The sequence below is a fragment of the Onychomys torridus genome, chromosome 1 (genome assembly GCF_903995425.1).
Source record: "Onychomys torridus chromosome 1, mOncTor1.1, whole genome shotgun sequence".
NCBI lineage: Eukaryota > Metazoa > Chordata > Mammalia > Rodentia > Cricetidae > Onychomys > Onychomys torridus.
In genome coordinates this window covers 156,656,953-156,681,723 of record NC_050443.1, presented here as the reverse complement: position 1 = coordinate 156,681,723, position 24,771 = coordinate 156,656,953, and the positions used below count along the sequence as shown (strand labels likewise).

Genomic DNA, 24,771 nt, shown 5'->3' with positions numbered 1-24,771 from the left:
TTGTTTGTTTGTTTTTTGTTTTTTGAGACAGGGTTTCTCGTGTAGCTTTGCACCTTTCCTGGATCTCGCACTGTAGACCAGGCTGGCCTTGAACTCACAGAGATCCACCTGCCTCTGCCTCCCGAGTGCTGGAATTAAAGGCGTGCGCTACCACCGCCCAGCCAAAAGGCCCTTTCTTAAAACAAGGTGGACAACACCTAAGGAACAGCACTGGAAGCTAACCTCTGAACACACACACACACACACACACACACACAGAAACCTATACACACCACACACATAGGCAAAGACACTCCATACAAAGGAAATTGGTGTGGGAAAGCTGACTTGTGGAACGTATTCCTGGAAGGGAACAAGAGTAACCAACGGAGCAGTTTATAGTGTAAGACTTGAAAATGAGCTGCTAGGTTCTAAAGGCCATGTAGGTTCTATTCTCTGACATCTTAACAGTAGTGCCAGAGAGATGCTTTTATTGGGCACAGTCGGATTTTCTGTCCTTTCTTAGCTCGCTGAGTGGGAGATTTTATTCTTTCTTCTTGTGTTTCCAGTTCAGGACACTGGGAACTGTAGTGATGGCTGTCACAGGACAGGAATCTCCCTCCAAGACTTCATAGTTGCATCATCATGGGTACATAGCTCATTAGACAGCACCCTCCCCCTGCTATTTGTTACAATTGGTGCCACAACAGATTCAGTTAGGATCAAAGTTCAGGCATCCACATTGATTCAGGGATCGGAGTCCAGCAGGTACAAGGCTAGAACCACCGTGGCAGATCAATGCTGCTTTATTTTTGTGCTGTGCTGAACCAGGGACATTCTGTACTGGCAGCCAAGTGTGAGTTCGGTCAGAACTCCAGTGTTCACTCCTACAAGGGGACTCTCTTTTACAATGTCGTTCTTGACTTAGTGTCTCTTAACCATCGCAGTCTTGTAAGTTAAGGTCTGTAAAGAGCACATGAGCGACTAAGCCTCTGTGTGAAAAAACATTTGTCAGACATGTTGTAAAAATCATGCTTTGCCAGACATTGTTCAGAAGAGTGCGAACTGAGTGGCCTCTCTTCTGGAGGAAGCCCAGCCCTGTAACTGCTTTAGAACTCGCGTCTGGTGGCCAGGGATGCTGCTTTAGGAATTTGCTATTTTATTTGGAATAGATAAGCACCTCAGATAAATGCAGACAGAAATATACACAGTGCAACAAGAGGAACAGTTTGGCTGGGCTGTGGGCCCACTGGGGAGCCCTTGCCAGCATTTTTAAGACCCTGGGTGGAATCACTACCACTGCCCCTCACCCAATAAAACTAAAAAGGAAACAGCCTAACTTCCCACCAATCAGGAATTGAGGATTGGTTAATCAAATTCAATATAGCTGTTTTTATTTTGTTTTGTTTTTTGTTTGTTTAAAGCTTTCAGGGGGCTAGAGAGATAGATGGCTCTGTGGTAAAAGCATAGATTGGACAGAGGCCCAAGTTCAGTTGCCAGGACCGTGGAGATTTGACACCTCAGGCTTCTGCAGTCACTGCACACACATGCATCATTAAAAATAAAAATAAATTCTAAAAAAAATGACATTCATATATATATATATATATATTGTCAAGGAAAACTGTGCTATCTCAAATCTTTCATAGTTACAGAAAATATGCAGTATAAACCAATTTATTTAAAAAGTTGTATGTTACATACATACATGTAAACTTATGTGTCATGATTTTATAAGGGCCAACCAGACTTAAATATTGTATTACCTGTAAGCTCCGGATAACTTTTCCTCTGTACTTTAAACATTTGCAAATGGCTTTTATTTTAGACAGTGAGTACATATTACCTCTAAAATCAGTAAAAATAATATATTCCTATTTTAAAAATATAAAAATATAGGCCTCAGATGAATCGCCTACTACTCAGCTAAAATTTACTCAGTATTGGATAATGTATTAGCAGGCAGACAAACTGTTCCATGATGTAATTGCATCAGAAAGTGACTCACCCCCCCTTTGATGACAAGTCTAATGGAGCTGTTCTTGAGTGCTGGTCCTAATATAGATGTGTTCTCTGTGTGAATCTTCATTCATTTCTGTTGTATGAGCGAGGGAGCAACTAGATCAGCTGCTCCTGTTTTTCACTGTAACATGAGGAAGTTGTTCATAAGACAGTAGCTCCGTGCCCTCTTTGCTGAGACTCTGGTATTTCTCATATTGTTTAATTTTTCAATTTTATTGTATCTGGTGGAATAACTTAAATTTCCAGGGAATTATAGAAATTGAAGCTAAATTGCTGTTAAATTCATAGTTAATTTAATTGTACTGGTTAATGATTTAAAATGTTTAAAAACAAAGCAAAAACATTTTCTTCTGCTTGAGCAGGAAACACTGATGAGGAAGATGGTGCTTCAGAATCCGAGCTCTGGAAGGGTCCCCTGCCAGAGACTGACGAAAAGTCACAGTGAGTGCTGAGATTCACAGATGCTCCCTTCTGTCATCAGCTTAGGAGGCTGCGGAGACAGCTGTTCTTGATATCAGTTCATGACAATATTTCATGCTATGAATGTTTGTTTAGTGCCAAAGACCCCCTACCCTGGTAACGTGAAAGTGTATTTCCAGCCATTGTTTACTTGGCTTTACTGTAAAGAGCCAGTGGCCCAGCATCATTTTAACAGACAACCCTCTGTTCTGGCTTGCATTCCTTCTGAGAGGAATGCATCTAGGACAGCCTGTCCCATGATGTTCCCATTCTCAGGCCCCACGCTGAGGAGGCCCTTGAAGGTTTACACAGGTGTAGGGGACCCCTGCCGACACTCATCTCCGCCTCCCAACAACAGATAACTCTCTCTAGCTTGCTCTCTGCGGACTGCAAAGCCTGTGCTGCTTGGCTGGGAGGCTGGCTGCAGACACTCTGGTTGTTGAGCACTGGATTTGACAGGTTATACCCAAAGTAATGATCCTCCAAGTTCTGTTCCTTCTGTTAGCCAGAACCTTTACTAGTACAAATATTTACTTACTGGTCTCAGACTAACAAAGACTGTGGCCTGACAAATGTCCTCACATTCCTGGGAGTAAGACTTTAACTTGTTTTAAACACAGTTTCTGTTTCATACAGTTCTTAAGCAGGTTATAATTTGAAATAGTGAACAGAGAAGGTATAGAATCAACCCAAAAAAGCAAAGAGAAGCAAGCAATGGTGTTTCCCAAAGTATTTCAAAGAAAACTCTGAGGGTTTTTGAGAGAGGTACCAGCATGTGAGCTATTCCAATTTTAACAATTTTGAGAATAGGTGATTGTTTAGAAACTCAGAATTATTTGAATTATGAAAACATATTGGTATATAGAGTGATCATACTGAATGAAAGTATTTTATTTTTATTAGTCTCATATAATGTATCTCTTAATTTTTTACTCTGTTGATTTATTTAATTTTTATTATTTTGAGCCTCTTGATTATAATTGATGTTTGTCCTTTTTTAATAGGGAAGAAGAATTTGATGATTATTTTCAGGACTTGTTTCTGTGAACTGGGAGAGAGCCTCGTTCCTTGGTGAGGTAGTGTGCTGTGAAACTCCGTGAACATATCCATGCCACTGAGTGGACAGCCATCAGGGCGTGTTTCAGAGGCTCGGGTGGGGACTGCCTCAGACACTTCCTCCTTCCCTGTCTCAGTTGCTTATACACAAATCTGTCTTGGCCATAGCTCTCCAGTGACATTTGCACAGGGAGTGATTGGCATTAAGGTGTAAATAAATTATGTATTGTCTGCTTTTAAAATGGTCAGTGTCCGAGTTTTTCCTTGGACTGGGTAGTTACTCACTCACTCTACAACTGCTTACCAGGCTTCTATCAGGCATGAGGCACTGTGCTCTGCTGTGGGATGTTCTGTATGTCAAATGTGTTGCTCCGATTGGTTAAAATAAACAAAGTGCTGATTGGCCAGTAGCCAGGCAGGATAGGGTAGGCGGGACAAGGAGGAGGAGGAGGAGGCTAGGAACAGGAAGGCTGGGGAGAGAGATACTGCCAGCCACCGCCATGACAAGAAAGATGTAAGGTACTGGTAAGCCACGAGCCACGTGGCAAAGTATAGATTTATAGAAATGGGTTAATTTAAGATAGAAGAAGTAGATAACAAGAAGTCTGCCACGGCCATACAGTTTGTAAACAATATAAGTCTCTGTGTGCTTTCTTGGTTGGGTCTGAGCGACTGTGGGACTGGCGGGTAAGAGAGATTTGTCCTAACTGTGGGCCAGGCAGGAAAACTCTTAACCACAGTGCTCAGATCTCTCGGAAGTCATTTTGCAATCCTTTCTGAACTATCAGAAAATAGTAAATGAGTGTCATGTGTACTGATGTTAAATATTGTGTAAAAGTTCCTCATTTCTTGGAGGTGTTGTTTCTTCAGCTTATTACTTACAGTGAGTAAAAAGGAATCTTGATTTCTGAGGGAAATTATCTGAAATGTCCAACACCAAAGTTGATATTAGTACTGGAATTCCTATAGCTAAGTGTTCTTAAATACAAGTATATTCATCGTCCAGTGATCCTCAGAAAATAGAGTGCTGCAAATTTAAATGGTACCTGGGAAGACTACACATTCTTTTACAGTAGAGCAATGTATTTTGGAATGAAAATACAGTTTGTGATATAGTTAGTGTGTGAATTCAGATAATCGAGCACAGTAGCAGATAGTGGGAGTCACACTTGAAGGAATCTTGTAAGGTCTGTGGTGATGTCTGACATCACCTCTGTACAGCTGCCTGGTGCTTTGGCTCTTTACACAGTCGGCTACTTTCTACCCGTGCCTCAGGCTGAGAGGCGGCTCCGTAGTCACTAGCACCTGCTGTTCTCTCAGAGGACCCGGGTCAGGTGGCTCACAACTGCTGTAACTCAGGTTTGTGGGGATCTGAAGCCCTCTTCCCTAGCAGAGGCTCACACGTCACATAGACTCACATAGACACATACATATAAATAAATCTTCATATATCTTGTGACTCATTTCAAGATAGCATATTTTTAATTTGAAACAAACTAGAATAAAATGCATTTTTTTGGTCATATTTTGTTCCTTGATTGAACTTTATTTAGCTCATGGGGTTTCCAGATCAGCAGTAGATACTCTGTGGAGAGTCACACAGTAGTGTCTCTGGAAATCATCGTTACTCCAGGGCTACTGGACAGAATTCATTGAGGGTCTTTGGAAGGTTTTTTTCTCAGAGACTAAGATGATACTTGCGATAGAGACCAGTCGGATTATATTACAACATTAAGCACGTCTTGGACTTTCTGTCTTTGGTGCCACCTCCTGAATCTGTGACCGCTGGTAAAAGACCAGGAAAAAAAAAAAAAAAAAAAAACATTATCAGGAGTCATGTGATACAATGTTTTTATTCTTACATTCTTGTGGTATCTGTATGAGATCACCAATTGATAATATTAGCTTATAACAATTCCAAGGGTTTGACTGTTTAAAACCAATTTTCTGTTCACAGTTGGCTCACTTAAAAATAAAATTCAAGGAGCTGGAGAGATGGCTCAACCATTTAGAACACTTGTTACTATTGCAGGGGACTCAGATTTGATTCCTAGTACCCACGTGGTTGGTGACTTACAACCATCTGTAACTCCCATTCCAAGGGATCCTAACCCTCTTCTGACCTCTTTGTACATCAGGCACACACATGGTGCACATACACATGCAGGCAAAATACTCATACACATAAATTGGGAAAAAAATTGAAAAATAAAATTCAAGAGTCAGATGTGGTGGCGCATGCCTTTAATGCCAGCACTTGGGAGGCAGAGGCAGGCAGATCTCAGTGAGTTTGAGGCCATTATGAATTCTAGGACACTCAAGATTACATGGTCAGACTTTGTCTCAAAAAAATATATAGAGGGATAGATAGGTAGCCAGGTGGTACACTCAGAAGGCAAAGACAGGCAGATCTCAGACAGCCTAGGCTACATAGTAAGACTCAACAAAAACAAAGTAAAATGAAGTTACCATCTCAGTGTTTCAGTGAAATTAAACAAGCTGGGATCTGAGGTAGAGGCACCAAACCTGAAGCCCAGGAGAGAACGCTCCAAGTAATAGACAGAAATTAGAAATGAATGTATGTAAATAACGTGTAGAAGACCTGTGTCCACTCTGGGAGGAATTAGGGGTTGGAGTCAAAACAAAAACAATACATTGTGCACATACGTGAAATTCTCAAAGAATTGATTAAAAAAAATTGTATTAAAGAATGAGGACAGCAAATATAGGAGCCACTTGGGGAAGGTGGCTGTATCTGAATCATCAGACATCTTAGTCCTAAGGCATTTCTCTTCATTCTAACAGGAGAGACGAAGTAATGGCAGAAGTTGAACAAATCAGTCAAAATCTCTTCTGTTTTCCTGGAGTGCAGGTCAGACCTTCCTGCGCCAGCCCCTCCCCTGACTGTGTGATGCAGCTGGCTGCAGGCTACTGTTGGTCACTGCCTACACTACCAGCTTCATCTGGTACTCGGGTTTCCATCTGTCCTTGACCACACATGGACGTGTTTGGGAATGATTCTGCCACACCAAGCAATTCCCCCGTCAGTAGTTATTTTACACATCCTGTTTGTGTCCTTCTCCACCCCTCTGCTCCTTTGTGTGAGTTGGGACTTACTGTCTTGGGACCTCAGCACAGACACCCCCTTCTCAGGGAAGCCTTCCTGTGCTCTCAGTATACGCCGCATGCCTTCTCCAAGGCTCACCATCAGGTATGCATTGGTTACTTAATGCCCAGCTCTCCCTTCAGAGGTGAGAGCTTGGAGATAAGGTCCCTGTCTTTCCCCCAAGGCCTAACACAGCCTTCTGAGAACACATACCTTGTGAATATTTGAATGAATGGGCACGAAGACATCCGAAACCCTGGTTTTATTCTGTTGAGGGACATCTATAACTTTAGTAAGGCAAATATTCCCACTTCAATGAACTGATTAAACTCTGCACAGTGCAGTCGTCTAGAAGCATCTTCATGCAGGGCCTCCCACCCACAGATGGTTTCTCTGCCCACAGGAACAACTTAACAAAACTGTTACAGTGCTAACCTTTGGAGACAGATATTAACATCTCAGCCTGAGGAAATAGCTCAGTAGGAAAAGGGCTTGCCAACTCAGGCACAAGGACCCGATTTGATTTGATTCCCAGTACCCATGTGAAAAAGCTGGGCATGGTGGTATATGCTTGTCATCCCAGTACTGGGGAGGTAGACACAGATGGATACACAGGTCTTGCCGGCTAACCAGCTTGGCTAAATAGATGAGTCCCAGGTCAGTAACAAAACCTATACTGTGACACACAAGATGCACAGCTCCTCAGGCCCCCACACCAACACACACACACACACACACACACACACACACACACAACTCACCATCAACTTAGCATTCTTTTTCTGCAATGCCTGGAAATGCCCTACCACAGAGCTCCAGCCCAGCATTTTGCAATCAGTATGAACATTCAGTTGAAGAACTAACAATTCACTGTAAGCACTTTCTAAAGCAATGATAAGCCCGTCAAGTGACTGCGAGTAGAAATTTCAAGCCAGAGCAAACAGCACCACGTGAAGATACTGGGGGACAAGCAAAGATTTAGCATCCCTTCCAGCTCCTTCCAACCACCTCACACGGTCGGCCAACTCTGACTTTACCTGTAGGGTTTATTAAGATGTCAATCTGTAAAACCTCTGGAGTCTGAGCAAGGTGCCCAGGGTTTCACGGCTAATGCAGGGTATCACACTTGAACTGTCTTCCCATCTAGTCCCTTCCCCTGGCCCCATGTTTGACAGAGATGCCCTAGAGCCACCTTCTAGAGGGTGCTAATGCCCACCGACTGCCTCTGCAGTACCGGGACCATCTGGCTGGGGCTGTCAACTCCTGGAGTTATGCATAAGATCTCGACCACAGGCAAAACAACCCTGAAAACCACAAACTTCTTCAACTTCCCTACCTGCATCAGCAAAGCAGTTTTCCTATTAGCACATGTGCTCCTGATTTTCGTCACACCCACTCACCCACCCCCGTCTCTGGCTACTGCACACCCACACAGGCAAACTCAATTCCAGCTAACCTTTTCCATCCACTGCTCCTTCTTCCTGCTTTCCCACCTCCTCTTGGGTCACCCTCACCTTCGCCTCATACTCCTCTGCTAGTGATTTCCATTCCGCTCTGTTATTCTGAAGGCCGTCCAGCATGGGGGTGATTTCTTTGTGAAACCGTGAGAACTCCTGCAGAGAATTTGAGGCAGGAAACTAGTTAATCACATAGCTGATTTTCAATAGTGTTCATATGTAGAAGAGAAGCTGGGAGGTGGGTGGCGCTTGGAGCTGCTGGGATGAGCCTGGGTGCTTCCAGAAGCTTGGGAAAGGCAGGGGCTCTTTGCTGTCTGTCAAGTAGATCATCCTTGAGTTCTTGCACATTTTATTCCACTCTGAATAAATCAAAGTCAGTGTTCAAAATACTATGGAGGACATGACCTGGTGGTTTTCTTCATTGGTAACTTTGCTTCAGTCAACTTTTTGTTTAATTTTTTTAGGCAAGGTCTTTGCCCTATAGCCCAGGTGGCCTGAAACTTACCATGTAGTCCAAAGTGAGTTTGAACTCTTGATCCCCCTGCCTCCTGAGTGCTAGGATTACAGATGCGCACCACCACACCTGGCTCACTCTAGTTATAGTTTGAAAGAAAAATTCTCATTTAAATGATTACACAGTTCATTCAAATAATTTGTTTACATACCTTATATACAAAAGTACAAACAAAATCAATAAATCCCACTTGAAGTTTGGGGAGTTCATCTTTTTTGTTTCTGTCCATCATGGGCTGGAAGAGAAGTAAATCCTTTAAAGACATTTTCAGGGGTTTAGGGGTGGTTTTTAATAAGTGATGTGATGATTATGACAAGGTCTTTACAATTGGTTGCTGCTGCAGCACTGTTCTTTCCAAATCACCTTGTTCCCAGAATTCATTTGCGACCAGAAGTGCTACCTGCAAAAGACAGAGGCGTGGTTTGGGATATCCATTATCAGCAGAGAACTTCCATCATGTCAGCGTGAGCGACAGCTAAGGATCTTCCAGTCAACGCTTGAGGTGTCATCAAGCCAGCTGCTCTGAAGTTAGAAAAAGAGATGCCACTTACAGGTTATGCTGAAACGGGAAAGGGTTCTCTCCTTACTTGAGGGTTCTGGTCTAACTCTGAGAGTACATCTTTTGTTTATATTGCCATCACTTCTCAGTAAAGAGGGGGGATGGGAGAAGGTTGAGTTTCTCAAACCAAGATGCCTCGAGCCCTCACATTTTCCAATCCTCTTATTAGCTGTGGTCATCTAGCATAGGTTTGTATATGGTGAACACACACACACACACATACACACACACACACACACACACACACACACACAGAGAGAGAGAGAGAGAGAGACAGAGACAGAGACAGAGACAAAGAGACAGAGAGAGACTGGTACATCTGTATCTTGACAGCCATGTGAGGATAATCAAGTATTAATTCATATAATGAAAGTTAATACCTCATGATGGACAGACATTTGTTAGCTACTTGATATTGGTGGAAGCCAGGCTTGCCAAGAAGGAAGAGATGGAACATTGTCTTTCAGATGCTCACAGTGTAGGGAGACCAGTTTGCCCTCAGTGTGGTATGTACTACAACACTAATAGGCTTACTACTATGGGTAAAAGAGGAAGAAGGAAAGAGACATGCCATGCCAGAGGGAGGTGACCATTTCTGTTGTCCCACTGAGAGTTGAGCAGTAGATATCTAGATAAAAAGGAGGAGAAAGCTATGCACAGAACAAACTGCCTGAGTCTTATCCCAGAGCTTGGAGTGTGTGGTGACAGCTTCGGGTGATGGGTAACAACCCGAGGAGGGTGAGGGAAGGGACAGGTAATGATAGGCCTGTGCACTGTATCAGGAGGATGAACTTGGGTCTCCAGGCCAAAGCTTCCATCTCTATCCTGTGGTTATCTCTGTACAAGTTTTGGGAGAAGAAAGTAGACCTCTGGTTTTTTGTTTTTATTTTGAAGACAGTGTCTTGTTATGTTACCCTGGGTAGCTTTGAACTTACAATTATCTTGTCTTAGTGTCTCAGCTGTCATTACAGATGTACATCATCATGTCCAGCTTTTAAAAAAAAAAAAGGATTTTGTAAAAACAAATAAGTGAGCTGGAAACTTCTGTGATGTATCATTGAGAAACCTTTCCAGCCATGGAGTGAGCAGAGCTCTATAGATAATTCAGGCAGCAGGTCAGAGGACAGAAGAGGACATGAAATCATTGATGAAGATGATTCTGCCCATCAAAGGCTACATTCAAATCCTTTTTGAAATAGGGTCTCCTGTAGCCCAGGTTGTGGTCTCAAACCTACTATGTAGCCAAGGGTATCCTTGAACTTTTGATTATCTTTTCTTCACCTCCAAAGTGGTGAGATTAGAGGCATGCATCAACATGCTCAATTTATGTGGTGCTGGGATCTGAACTCAGGTCTTCCTGAATTCTAGGCAAGCACTCTTCCAATGGAGACACATCCTCAGGCCTGGATACAGTCTTACAGGTGCCATATTAGGTGTGACTGGCAGAAAGGATTAGAAATGATGATGAGCTCAAGGGAGACCCTGAATGTATGGCTTAAGCCTAACAGATAAAGAATATAGGTGGGAGTTGGGGAGATGGTTCAGTGAGTAAAGTGCTTGCCACACAACTCTGAGGACCCGAGTTCAAATCCCCAAAATGCCATGTAAAAAGCTAGAAGGTCTATAACCCCCATATAGGGTTTATATCAGGGTTCAGGTGAATCCCTGAAGCTCAGTGGCCAGACAGCTTAGCTCAAACAGCAAGTTCCAGGTTCAGTAAAGAGACCTTATCTCAAAAAATAAGGTGGAGAACATTAGACATCCTAACTTTGGTCTCTAGCTTCCACACACATATATGTGGTAATATTTTATTTGTGCTCTAACAAATAAAGCTTTCCAGGAGATCAGAGGGCAGAGCTAGCTACTAGTTACCCATAGAGGCCAGGCAGTGGTGGCACACACCTTTAATCCCAGCACTTGGGAAGAGGAAACAGGAAGTGATATGGCTGGGCAGAGAGAGGAAGTGATAAGGTGGGTGGAGACAGGAGCTCCAGCCTTTTTGGCTGAGGAGTTGGAGAGGTGAGAAGTGGCTGTGACCTGCTCCTCTGTCTCTCTCATCTTTCAGCATTTACCCCAATATCTGGCTCTGAGTTTTTATTATTAAGACCAATTAGAATTCTCACATGCAGGCGCATGCACACACTCATGTACACACACACACACACACACACACACACACACACACACACACACAATTTAAATGTTATTCAAAAATATATGAAGATAACTTTCTTGAGGCCTTTGCCTACTTATGAAGGCTCCCATGTCACGTATGTAAAACTTAACATAAACTTATATACTTCTCTCTTTGCAGACTATCTTCTACTTAGGACCTACAGCCACAAACCGAGGATGGCTAGGAAAAAAGGTATTTGCTCTCTCCCACAATGGGTTCCGATGACTTTTTGTTTCTAGATATAATCAGGATGGACAGTTGAACCAAGGAAATCTTGGCTCCTCTGCTGAAGTTTTCGCCTAGACATTGTTGAAAAAAAGCTTCTTCCAGCCAATTAATGAGAAAACAAGTAGCTAAGCACCATCTCATTGCCCTACCCCCAAAGTAGACAAAGAACAGCTCTGAATGTGGATTCTCTGTCAGCACCTTCCAGTCACTTTATAGAAGACCCCGGAACAACACCAGCTACATAGAGTGAACAGTCCCTTCCCGAGGGCCTGTTCTGTATAGCTCACAAGTTGAGTTCACTTGATAGGCCTCATTATGTAGCCCAGGCTATTATTGAATCCTATATCCTCCTGCCTCCACCTCCCCAGGAGCAGTCAGATTTCAGGTTTGAACAACCATGTCTGGTAAATTCTACATAAAGCTTTTATAACTCGTTCAATAATAAGGAGTTCTGTCCCCCACTTTCACCCCCCTCCATTTTCTTTTCAAAGTCTTCTGTATTTTCCTTGTTCTGGGACATGATCCAATGACTGGCTGACCTGCTGTTGTTTGTAAAGATCAGAATAGGACTCTGGGGTTGCCAGAGATCACTGTGTGGCCTTTCACAGAATTTAGACAGCACCTGGTGTGTGACAAGAAAAGAAATGCCTCAGGACTCGCCTGACTCTGCACTTTCCAAGGCTTGATGATGGCAGACAGGTGTGTGACAAGTCATAGGTGTGTGACAGGTCACAGGAAATGCAGCTGGGATTGCCTGACTGCACCTCCCAAGGCTTAATGCTAGCGGACAAGTCCCAGGTGTGTTACAAGAAAGGCAATGCTGTGGTACTTGCCTGGCTCTGCACCTCCCAAGGCTTGGTGATGGCAGACAGGTCACAGGCAGTCATCATCATGGCCCTTAGGAAGAAATGAAAAATTAGCAAACTAGAAAAAATGCAAAACAAGCTGTTTTGCTAAAAAGGGATTAATATTCTGACTGCTCACATAACGACCTCCTTTTTGGCTGGGTCGGAAGTTACATATTTGATTGTTTCCTCTTCACTTTGCATGTGTTCACAGGCATCAACAATCTTTTGAAACATGGTCCTCTTCCTGGAAAAGACAGAGCTGCACATCAATTTTTGCGGTGATGTGTTCCCCAATATATTGTGCACTCTAATAAATTTATCTGGGGTCAGAGAACAGAACAGCCCCTAGTTAAACATGGAGGCCAGAAAATGGTGGCATATGCCCTTAATCCTATCACTTGGGAGGTAGAGATCCATCTGGATCGCTGTGAGTTCAAGGTCACACTGGAAACAGGCAGGCACGGTGATACATGCCTTTAATCCCAGGAAGTGATGGCAGGAAGCAGAAAGGTATATAAGGAGTGAGGACCAGGAGCTAGAGGCTTTTAGGCTTTAAAGCTTTTAGGCTTTAAGCAGCAGTTCAGCTGAGATCCATTCAGGTGAGGACTTAGAAGCTTTCAGTGTGAAGATTCATGGAAGCAGGATCCAATGAGGAATTGGCAAGGTAAGGTTAGCTGTGGCCTGTTCTGCTTCTCTGATCTTTCAGAATTCACCCCAATACCTGACTCCTGGTGTTTTGTTTTTATTAATAAATAAAACCCTTTAAGATTCGTGCTACAAATTTTTTCACAGAAAATTATCTTAAGTGTGTGCTTTTCATATTCTGTGTTCCCACTCTGCCTCAGGCTGTGAGCTTGGCAGGGGCCAAGAGCCTGGATAGAGAGAGAGCAGGCAGTTCTGACTATCTCTGGCATAGAGAGGGCTGGAGGCAGAAGAAGTACAAACCAGAGTGGGGACAACCCAAGGAAGTTTGGATACAGTCAAACCAAAAGTTCAAACAAGAAAAAAACGAAACAAGTACAAAGGGCAGGCAGGCGCTGTACCATCATAGCACACACGCCCAACAAAAACACAGAAACCCAAATTCACCGATGGCTAGTCTCATTGGCAATTGGGAAATGCAGATCTAAACAGTAGGGTAACTTCTTATACTCAATAGGTTAGCCAACTAAAATCCGATGTGTCCAGATCAAGAGTACTTCAGATATGGCATCAGAGGACCCTGGCATGCTGCTGGTTGGATGTAAATGGTGGAGCCCAATACTGAAAGATGGCATGCACAAAACATGTGTACACCCCACAACACTGCCACCTCTGTGCATGGAAATTCCCATATATGCACAACGATCTGCAATGTAGCATTGTGGATAATAACACAGATAAGATATAATCTGAATTTATTTATGTGTAGTGTAAGGGAATTATTGTCTGTCCAACAGTTAAACACTACAATTGAAGCAAGTGAATTGGCTCTCTGTGTATTACCAAGGGGAAGTCTTTTCATTTACTATCTATCTATATTTCTTTCTTTCTTTCTTTCTTTCTTTCTTTCTTTCTTTCTTTCTTTCTTCCTTTCTTTCTATCATCTGTCTTTCCTTCTATTATCTATCTATCTACCTATCTATCTATCTATCTATCTATCTATCTACCTTCCTACCTACCTATCTACCTATCTCCCTATGTGTACTTGTTTGTGTATCGGGGTGAATAGGGATGGGGGGATGGGTGTATATCTACATGTAAAAGCCAGAGGTGGACATCAGGTGTCCCTCCTTGATGGGTCCCTTTCTAACTTTCCTCACTAACATTCCCTCCTTATGCTAGGGTTACAGTTGTTTCCTGTCACACTCAGTTTTTTGTGTGGGTGTTGAGGAATCCAAACTCAGATCTGCATACTTATATGGCATTTGCTTTACCTATGGAGCCCACTTGCCAGCTCTTTTATTAATTTTTAATTGCATTTTTGTTTGGCTTCATCAGGGTCTTATCCTGATATTGATGTGCTAGTGGATGCCTTATAATCCACTCCAACATGATTTTTTTTTTAAAAATCAATCTACAAGTGTCATGTCACCAAAGGCAAATCTTTAAAATACAATGCCATGTGGGAAAATCGAGTTACAGGAAGATATTTGCAGATAGTAGGGTGCCATGTGTGGGAAAACATTCAAGACACTCAGCAGTGCCACATAGGAACAGCAGTGGAAAGGATGGAGCGTGTCAGTATCAGATGGCTCTCTTTGGAAAGTAAGAGGACTTTTCATGATGAAATGGGGGCCAAGTGTCCCCATGGCATCCCTGCTTCTGTTTCTGTCCTTAAACACTGAATTCTGAGCCAGGCGATGGTGGTGTACACCTTTAATCACAGCTCTTGGGAGGCAGAGGATCTCTTAGTTTGAGGTCAGCCTGGTCTAGAGAGTGAGTTCCAGGACAGCAAGAGCTACACAGAGAAACCCTGCCTCTAAATAAACAAAAACAAGTCAACAAACAAATCCTGGATTCTGAAGCACATGTGACATGATGGGGTACCGCTGGTGGGATGTGAGCCCTGGGTGTCTGGATACCATTATGGTGGCCTGAGCATTTGTAATCATAGCTGAACTGTTTAATAAAGTTTGGAGTTTTAAGGACAAGGCAAAATTTGACAGTGCCAAAGTCACCAAATATTTGGATCCTATAAATAGCCCACCTCTTTCTAATCAATGTTCACCATGAAACTTTTTATTTCACTTAGAAGAGAATGTGCAGATACTTGGCATACCTGGTCTCCTTGGCCCTCTGGTGTATAAAAACTCAAGTTTTGTGAGTTTAGTTTGTGTGTTAGAATCATTAAAATTGTTCAATCCAAAACTCTCACAGCATCAAATTTCTGAGCCTGAAATAACACATACCAGATTCTGGGCAAGCATTCTACCACTGAACAAATCCAATTAAATACTAGATTCTGGACCATGGTGAATCACCAGGACCCACAGCCATGGTGTGCAGTTTTGTGACATTGTTCTTCAGGCCATGCACCACCACACTCTTTTGTTTGTGCTTTATATCACAAGGTATTTAACAGGGCAGGCTTGTGCTTTCAAAAGTATGTCTCCAAAACAGAGTAAGTTCACTGTCAGCCAACTATCTTGAGGATAACTAACATTCCAAAAAGAAAACAGATTTGTGAGCCTACTTTTAAAAACTTATGCATATGTGTGGATGGTTACAGAGGCCAGATGGACCATCATATCCTTGAAGCCATTGTTAGAGGCCATTGTGAGCATGGGTCCTGGAAATCCAACTCCAGTCTTCTGTAAGAATGCCAAATGCTCACAAGTAATGAGTCATCTCTCCAGCCACATAAACAAGCCTTTTAACTGCTGTGGGATATCCTTCTGTGTGCTGTGAATATGTGTTGCTCCTATTGGTAATAAATAGCTGACAGGCCAGTAGCTGGGCAGGAAGATAGGCAGGAAAGCCAAACTGAGAATGCTGGGAAGGGGAAGGGCGGAGTCAGGGGTTGTCAGCCAGATGCAGAGGAAGTAAGATAAGGATGTCATATTGAGAAAGGTACCAAGCCACATAACTAAACATAGATAAGAATTATGGGTTAATTTAAGTGTAAGAGCTAGTTAGTAATAAGCCTGAGCTACTAGCTGAGCATTTATAATTAATATAAGCCTCTGAATGATAATTTGGGAAGGGATTACAGAATGGGTGGAACAGAGAAAAGCCTCCATTTACATTTAACTTTAGTGCAGTTCATAGAAAGCAGAACCACACCAGGCTCAAGAGCATTCTGATACCTGTAGCATGAATCTTTAAAAGTCTTATTAATAAAAAACAAACCTGGAGCCAGGTATTGGGGTGAACGCCGAAAGATCAGAGAAACAGAACAAGCCACAGTCACATCACCTTGTCAATTCCTCAGCTGATCTTGTTTCTTCAGACTGAAAGCCTGAAGTCCTCATCCAAATGGATCTCAGCTGAATTGCTGCTAAAAGCCTAAAAGCTTAACAGGCTCTAGTTCCTGGTCCTCATGCCTTATGTACCTTTCTGCTTCCTGCCATCACTTCCTGGGATTAAAGGTGTGTGTCACCATGCCTAGCTCTATTTCCAGTGTGGCTTTGAACTCACAGAGATCCAAATGGATCTCTGCCTCCAGAATGCTAGGATTAAAGGTGTGTGTGCTACCATTTTCTGGCCTCTATATCTAGTGACTGTTCTATTCTCTGACCCCAAATAAGTTCATTAGGGTGCACAACATATTGGAGAACACAATATCACCACAGATACCCATTCTTGTACTTACTTGAAATACAAAGCCAGGTCAGTTGCTATTATTGCAACCTCAAACAAATGGATCACTGTTTCAAACTGCCGCTTGTTTAGATTCTGGAAGATGTTTAAACTCTGTAAGATGAACAATTCACAAGAAAGGATGAACAATTCACAATAAAATACAACAGCCAGTTGATCTTTGGTTCAACAAACAAACAAAACAGTGAGTTGTTGTAGCCTGTCTTTCAACATTTTTGTGTCCTTTTAAAAATTATTTATTTTTATTTTATGTACATTACATTGGTGTTTTGCCTACATGTATGTCTGTGTGAGGATGTCAGGTGTCCTGGAACTGGAGTTATAGACAGTTGTGAGCTGCCCATGTAGGTGCTGGGAATTGAACTCAGGACCTCTGGAAGAGCAGCCAGTGCTCTTAACCATTGAGCCATCTCTCCAGCCCCTGATACCTATTTTTTTTTTTTATGGTTTAAGTACACGTCTCTACTGTACTTTGAGTAGGTCATTTAAACTCTAAAAATAGGTTCAGCTACTCTATATCTACATTTTTAGAATAAATAATTTGTTCTCTTTCAGGACTATATTAAAATATAACAATAGAATAAAAACTTACTTATATGAATTGAGGCACTGTAAAAATGGATTTCTGGGATGTCCAATGGTTAGCCATGTGGCACTGCTGACCAGCTAATTCTAGAGTAACCATGAAACCACTGTCTCTTAGAAATGGCCAAATACTCTAATATTCATGTATATAGGACAAAATAATGAACCTCCCTATGTTACCCTTAAAATGTTTCCTTGCAATATTTAACAAAGAATTAGTAGATCTTTTTTTTCAGAATTTCTCATTAATAATATCTTCATTTATAAATTAGTTTCATTTCTTTATTTTCTAGAGTACCAGAATAGAAAACTTGGAGTGGTTATTAAAAGTCATGGTATTCTGTATGGACCATTTCAGTCATGCAGGACAGAGGACAGAGGTGCAATAGTATTGACAAATGAAGGCGACAGAACCCGGGACAATTCCATGGGAGAGAAAGGTGACAGTCTGTAGGCCTGTGTGGAAATGAGAGGGATATAATACAGAAAGGAATGCTGAACTTTCCAAACTGGTAAGAGCAAGTGAGTATTTCTAAGTCCTTCACAAATGCTCTTAATCTATGACAAATTGTAATGCAGAGATGTTAAGCAACTTGCTTTGGGTTAAACAGCCAGAACAGGGCAGGTATGGTATCTGAACCAATGTAGTCTGTCCATATGGTGGGTGCTCTCAGTTTCTACCCCATACTGCCTTTCAGCAAGAAGCCTGGGACCAGGTCCCAGCTTTACCATTGAAAGCCATATATGCTGGACACAGGCCTAACATCTGCCTTTGTTTTCTCAATCAGGATAAATTGTCCTTCCAACTGCCTAACTCATAGTCTGTGCTCAATAAAGACCCATGCAAGGTCAACTCCAGTGAGGCAAACCTGAGGAATCACTCAGAAATTAGAATTGCTACAAGTTAGCTCACTGTTGTTGTATCTCTATTATGATAGTATTAATTATTATATAGTTTTGAGACCACCTCCATGTTAAAATAAAATTAAACAAAATCTTCAACCCTAAACCAAATCTGGCTGTTGGTCATTCCAGAAGGCTTTTTGAGTTTTTGCCCAAGAACTCAAGCTCTAGACATGACAAGTTTTCATGGAGGCCATCTTTTTACATCATCTGGAACAAGAACTGGCATTTCACAAGGCATATGTAACCAGTAGACAGGAATCTATCATTTGTTTATTAAAACATTGAATTCATTGTTGCAACTATAGTCAGTGTTTTTGGATGGGCAGAGTCAAGCAGTGGCCAGTAAATTCCCAGATTACAGAAGAAAAAAAAAAAAAAAACCTGTCCGGATTAAAATCATATTCCTGCTTGGGAAACTGTCCAGATTAAAAACATATTCCTACTTGGGAAACTGTCTGAATTAAAATTAACATTCCTACTTGGGAAACTGTCCTGATTAAAATCACATTCCTACTTGGGAAATTGTCCAGATTAAAATCATATTCCTGCTTAGGACTGTTCACAATGACTCCACAAGGCATCTCAGTCCAGATCCAATGTGGGTTTTGTCTGTTTGTTTTGTTTTCTTTTAAGACATGGTCTCATGTAGCCCAGGCTATGTATCTGAGAATAACCTTGGATTCCTTATCCTTCTGCCTCTCCCTCCTAAGTGTTGCGGTTACAGGCATGCCACCATGCTACAGCAGCGAAGTTCATCCAGTATTAATGGAATGCCCATTTCGGGGGTGGGGGTGGAATTTGAATACCATCATTTCCATTTATATTTTTCCTCCATATTTCATCTTACTTGAATTTTTATTCCTAAGATGTTAATTCTTAAAATATATAAGCAAGTAATACTTCATCTCCCTATTATCCCTGATCATTGTTCTGAAAACATTATATAAAGAGGCAAGTGTGCCAAAACAAGGCAGGAGGCCTGGTCTTTAGGCCAGTTCTAGCCAGGCCAGCCCCTAATTGCATAGATAGTGTGTGTGTGTGTGTGTGTGTGTGTGTGTGTGTGTGTATGTGTGTGTGTTCTTATAAATTTGACTAACAATATTGTGTTAATATTTTGATTGTGCTGAAATGTGATTTTATTTGTATGTTAATAAATAAAGTTTGCCTGGAGATCAGAGGTCATTAGTGAGCCAGGAATAGAAGTCAGGTGGTGGTAGCTCACACCCTGAATCTGATCACATGGCAGGCAGAGTTTCTGTGTGGTCAAGGACACAGCCAAGCATGGTGACCCTTGCGTCTTTAATCCCAGTACCAACCATAGAGACCAGGAGATCTGTATAGACAGGCAATGACAAGGAAGTCATATGACTGGGCTTACAGCCAATGAGAAGGCAGAATAGGAAAGCAATAAAACACAAGACACACAGGAAGAAGGTCTCTCTCTCAGGGGAAGGACGTCAGCTAGTGGTAAGATAAGGTGGTCTCGGCTCTTCGCTAGTGCTCGGGTCTCTTGGGCTTTTAACTCTGTATTTGGCTCTGTTTCTTATTTAATAAGACCATTTAGAATTTCGTCTACACAATATCACAACCTATTCACTCAGGTCACAGGCTGATTTCTGTCTGGTTTGGAATACAGGCTGTACTATGTGTCAAATTCTGTGAAAGATAAGTGTAGGGTGAAAGGGCCAGCCAAAGAAACCCACCCTGACCCTGAAACCAGAGCCAAATCTGCCCCTGACCAACTGAACATGAAACCAACCAATCCCTGAGCACAAAATCTAGTCAATCTGAGTTTGTCCTAGCTCAAGAGGATCAAAATCTGACCAATTCCCCCCTGAAAATCTTCTCCCTGGAAAAACTCCGCCCCTAAGAAGCCCTATGTAAGCCCCTCTGCCTGTTCAGTTGGCCGCTGTCCTCCTCCCCCACCTGGCAGAGCCAGCCACTCTCCAGATTCCTCTTTTCCAAATAAATCTCATGAAGGAGTTTTGGGTGAAGATCTTTCACCAGCTCAAAGGAGCAGAATCTCTGCTGGGAAGTTCCCTTAGGAGGCAGAGCAGAAGAAGCAGAGGACACCTCCGCTGGGAAACTGTCGGGAGCAGAAGTAATGACTGGAGCTGGAGCAGATTGCTGCAGGGTTTCCCCTTAGCAGAGTGAAGCAGAAGTAACACCTTGGGCCAGAGCTGAGGTGAAAGGGATACCTCTGCCGGGGAAACTCCCTTAGCCCGGCAGAGCAGGTCTTAGCTGTAAGGACTCTCTCTGGGAGGAGCAGGATTGCCACATCCTGCGAGGAGACTCCCCCCGCCCCAGACCCCAGCTTCATGTGTAGCCTGACTTACCAACAAATCAGGATACCTTTCTCCTCACAGCTGTAGGTATCCAGGATACCTTTCCCTCCACAGCTGTAACACTTGCAATAAGGACATTTCAGTTCAATGTATTACAATATGAAAAACAAAATGTCTGAGTGATGCCCACAAGAGCCAAGACTGCTGAATAAATTCCAAGGATTTCTCTTGTTAAAAATATGAAAACTTTTATGGGCTTATTTTCTTTACAGAATAATAAAAAAGAGCTGCACTATTTTCCTAAAATATAAAAGGCATACATTATGAGCTAAAGTGTCCATTTGTAAAGGCATACATTATGAGCTAAAGTGTCCATTTGTTATGGTCAATTTGACTGCTCATAAATAGGCTGTGTGATTGTGTTGTCTAGCAACCATGTTGACAAAGCTTTAAACATCTGCAATTAGAGGTTAAATCACAGTGTAGACAGGTCCTTGAAAAGGCAGTATACATTACTGAGAGGCAATATTCCTTTTTAGAAAAAATAATAATCATTTGCATAGCCATCAAAGCCAGGTGTTCTAGTTTGCGTCTCTGAAACTGGTAACCAAAAGCAACATGGAGAGTAAAGGGTTTGTTTTAGCTTGCAGACTACAGCCCAACCCTGGGGGAAGCCACAGCAGGAACCTGAGGCATGAGCTTGAGGTACGCTCCAGTGGAGGAACACTTCTTACTGCCTTGGTCCTCAGGCTCATGCTCAGCAAACTTTCTTGTACAACTCAGGACCACCTGCCCAGGGGTGGTACTGCCTGCCCCACAGTGGGCTAGTACCCTACATCAGGTAACAATCAAGAAAATGCCTCATACGTGGGCCCACAGGCTAAACTAATGGAGGTGATTTCTGAGTTGAGGCTCCTTCTCCTCAGCTGTGTCAAGAGAACAACCAAGACCAGCCACCACACCAGGTTAGACTGCGAAAAAACAGAGATGGAAAAGTGCACCTCTCTTACAAACTGTCAAAACTCAGAAGGGAAAACATGTAAGCTACTGGGCGTCTTCTAATTTCTTTAAATACATTTGCCTTACCAGGTGAAGTGTGGCTGACAGATTAGAATTTTCTTTGTCTCACTGTGGTATGGAGAGGGATGCGCAGAAAATACTTCTTCAGGAATACTGCCCCACAAAGACTGTCCCACAGCAAAACAAAGGCTCCTAACAAACTAGGCATTGACAGGAGAATTTCATTTCCCAGAATCCCTTTCAGCTACCCTTCCTTTTCGTTGTCCCAAAACCAGTATGTGTACTATCTTTAGACTGGAACAGGTCTATTTCCTTCCTCGGCCTTTACTAGGGCCTTATTTCAGAAGCTGAGGAAAAAGCCCATCCTCCAGAGTGCAGTTTTCCTGTGAACATGTGATGCTAACTCCCTGTGAAGGTTAGTGGTATACAGTGAGTGCCAATCCTACAGGTTCAAGGGATTTATTTCTCCCATGAATAGAGCTTGATACAGGGCCTCTCTTGTGGAAGCTGTTTGATTTTATCTTGTATTTTTATCCGAGCCTACCTTACCAAAACTTGACTTTCTCCAAGGTCCGTACCATACTCTGCAAGGTGTGCCCATGGGTGAGTAATAAAAAGTGTCTGCCTAGCTGTTATTCCCCCTCTACATTTATAAATAGATGCTCAAGGTGCACAAAGCCCGCTCACATTCTTTACCAAGGGGCCGGAGATTCTGTGACTTTTGTGCTCTTTTCTTCTCAGTCTTAACTTCTTGCAGCTAGATATTTCAAAACCTAGATGCAGTATAGCAACTTCTGCCATGGCAAGGACATGCAAACTATACTTGGATAAGGGTACACATCGCCAGTGTTATCACTGAAGACCATTTTTTACCCAAGAACTTGGGGTAGTCTTAGATCCAGAACCTATAAGCTTCCTGTGAGGAACACTCCCCTACCTCATCCTGCAAGAGAGTCTTGCTATATTCCAGGTGATGTCGCTCTAAAATAGAAGTCCCATGAAGCTTTGCAAGTGGAGATGTGGACCTAGGAAGAAAAGGATACAGCATAGCTTCAGCAGCTTAGAGATTACATAGAAATCCATCCAATACAGCATCTTCACTCTTCTAGAATTCTCGTTCATGTCTTGTCTCCTTCCCTACTCAATGTCTATGAAATGGCCAAATACGAAATATTGGAAAAGATTATTTTTAATTTAGAAGGTAAGAAAGTATTACTTGCCAGGCATGGTGGTACACACCTTTAAGCCTAGCACTTGGGAAGCAGGCAGATGGCTCTCTGTGAGTCCAAGGCCAGCCTGATCTACATAATGAATTTCAGGGCAGCCAGTTACAGAGTGAGACCCTGTCTCCAAAAAGTAAAAAATAAAGGGGGAGGGATATCTAAGTGGCTGAATTATTTGAACTATTAAGTTTGATTTATAATAAAATCTTTAGGTTCTCTGGACACATGGTGCTGTCCTATGACTTAGGTAACATTCAGCAACTGTAGAAGGTCATGAACTATCTGCATAGACAGTGTCCATTAAGAGTTTCCAAGCTGGACCTGGGGGTCACAAACCCGTAACCAAAAGGTTGAGGCAGGAGGATTACAAAACTGAGGCTAGCCTAGGCTACATACACAAACTAAATTAATTAATTAATAATTCCAGGAAACAAATACAAGTCAGTATAAAGTGCCATTTCTTTCTTCCCAAAGGCAATGGCATACATTTAAAAGTAAGATTGCCCATCTGCTAAGACCTAAAAGACAGCTCTATGTGAGTGAAGACCCCACTCCGCGACACCGTTTTTTCTTTAATGCCACCTGTGCTGGGAGGGGAAGACACAGCAAATATCAAAAGGTGAAAGGAAGCCAGGCAGTGGTGGCACACACCTGTAATCCCAGCACTCTGGAGGCAGAAGCAGGTGGATCTCTGTGAGTTCGAGGCCAGCCTGGGCTACAACAGCCAAGGTTGTTGCACAGAGAACCCTTGTCTCAAAAGACAAAATAGAAAGGAAGGAAGGAAGGAAGGAAGGAAGGAAGGAAGGAAGGAAGGAAGGAAGGAAGAAAGAAAGAAAAGAAAGAAAGAGAGAAGAAAAAAGGTAAAAAGAAGGAAAAGTGACAAGAGGTTGAGACCAAAATTCTGCAGGTTAGGGGAAGATTTTCCATGGAAATACAAATAAATCTTTTTAAGGAAAACATCAGAATCATGGGTGGAGGCTTTAGGGAATTTTCATTTTGCATCGCAAAGAACAGAAATTTGTGGGGAGGAGACACTGCCAAGTCACCAATGGATGCAATAATCAATATTATAATCTGTAACTGGAGTTTCCTGTGTCCACCTGGCTACTGCCCAGGCCCAATTAAACACACAGAGACTTATATTACTTATAAATTGTATGGCCATGGCAGGCTTCTTGCTATCTGTTCTTATATCTTAAATTAGCCCATTTTTATTAATCTATAAATTGCCACATGGCTCATGGCTTACTGGTATCTTACATCATGCTTCTCCTCATGGCAGCTGGCAGCGTCTCCTGACTCAGACTTCTTCCACCCAGCATTCTCCTCTCTCCTTGTCCTGCCTACACTATCCTTCCTGCCTGGCTACTGGCCAATCAGTGTTTTATTTATCAATCAATCATAGCACATATATTCACAGCATACAGAACATTCCACAGCAATAATCGATCATTTAAAACAAATACTTTAGTATCTGCAGGATATCAGCACTGGAGATTTCTTTTTAAGTTCAGTTTCAATTAGAGGAGTAGAATGTAGAATTCTTTTAAGAGACTGCAGAAAACTCAGTCCTAAATGGGATACATGTTCTTCACTACCTCCTCCCACTGCTTGGGGATCACTGTGCAATAGGGAGCAGATGTCTGAAAGGGGGCAGACAGAGTAAGAACCACAGGCAGTGGATGACTCCAAGGAAACAGTGTCTTCTAACACAACAGGCAGCTGCACCCATGAACTCACACAGTGAGGGTGGCACCACACACAAGACCTACGCAAGCCCAAACCAGACCAAATCCCAGCATGGGGCAGGAGTTAGCACAGATTCCCGCTCCTAACTATAGAGCTATTGGCAATTGTTAGCTTCTGGTGAAAAGGAAGGATCCGTTTCCTCTAAGTGTGGCCCCTGATAAATAGATTGGACTCCATGGAAGACCACACACTGAAGAATATTTGGGCAGCTCCAGTTGGGTGGATGGGAAGGGGAGAAGGGTAGATCTGGGAAGAGTCAGAACAAGAGGGGTAAATATGATTAAAACATGTACAAAA

At 42.5% G+C, this 24,771-nt stretch overlaps 2 protein-coding genes across 5 annotated transcripts in view; one reads left to right on the top strand and one right to left on the bottom strand.

The window, feature by feature from the left end:
* Nucleotides 1-3,787, top strand: part of LOC118576386 (protein FRA10AC1 homolog) — a 29,152-nt gene extending 25,365 nt beyond the window's left edge. For all 3 annotated transcript variants that reach the window (XM_036176667.1, XM_036176657.1, XM_036176662.1), the window contains exons 13-14: nt 2,364-2,442; nt 3,465-3,787. In XM_036176667.1, coding sequence (XP_036032560.1) covers nt 2,364-2,442; nt 3,465-3,507 — 122 coding nt within the window. In that variant the 3' untranslated portion in view covers nt 3,508-3,787. The remainder of the gene's footprint in view (nt 1-2,363; nt 2,443-3,464) is intronic.
* A 1,268-nt stretch (nt 3,788-5,055) lies between these two features.
* Pde6c (phosphodiesterase 6C) overlaps nt 5,056-24,771 on the bottom strand; it is a 55,022-nt gene continuing 35,306 nt past the window's right edge. The window contains exons 15-22 of one of the 2 annotated variants that reach the window (XM_036203965.1): nt 22,440-22,527; nt 16,699-16,799; nt 12,541-12,648; nt 12,390-12,453; nt 8,919-8,993; nt 8,745-8,828; nt 8,079-8,235; nt 5,056-5,301 (exon numbers count right to left, since the gene is read on the bottom strand). In XM_036203965.1, the coding sequence (XP_036059858.1) occupies nt 5,240-5,301; nt 8,079-8,235; nt 8,745-8,828; nt 8,919-8,993; nt 12,390-12,453; nt 12,541-12,648; nt 16,699-16,799; nt 22,440-22,527 (739 nt within the window). In that variant the 3' untranslated portion in view covers nt 5,056-5,239. The remainder of the gene's footprint in view (nt 5,302-8,078; nt 8,236-8,744; nt 8,829-8,918; nt 8,994-12,389; nt 12,454-12,540; nt 12,649-16,698; nt 16,800-22,439; nt 22,528-24,771) is intronic. The other variant, XM_036203975.1, reaches the window with a different exon arrangement.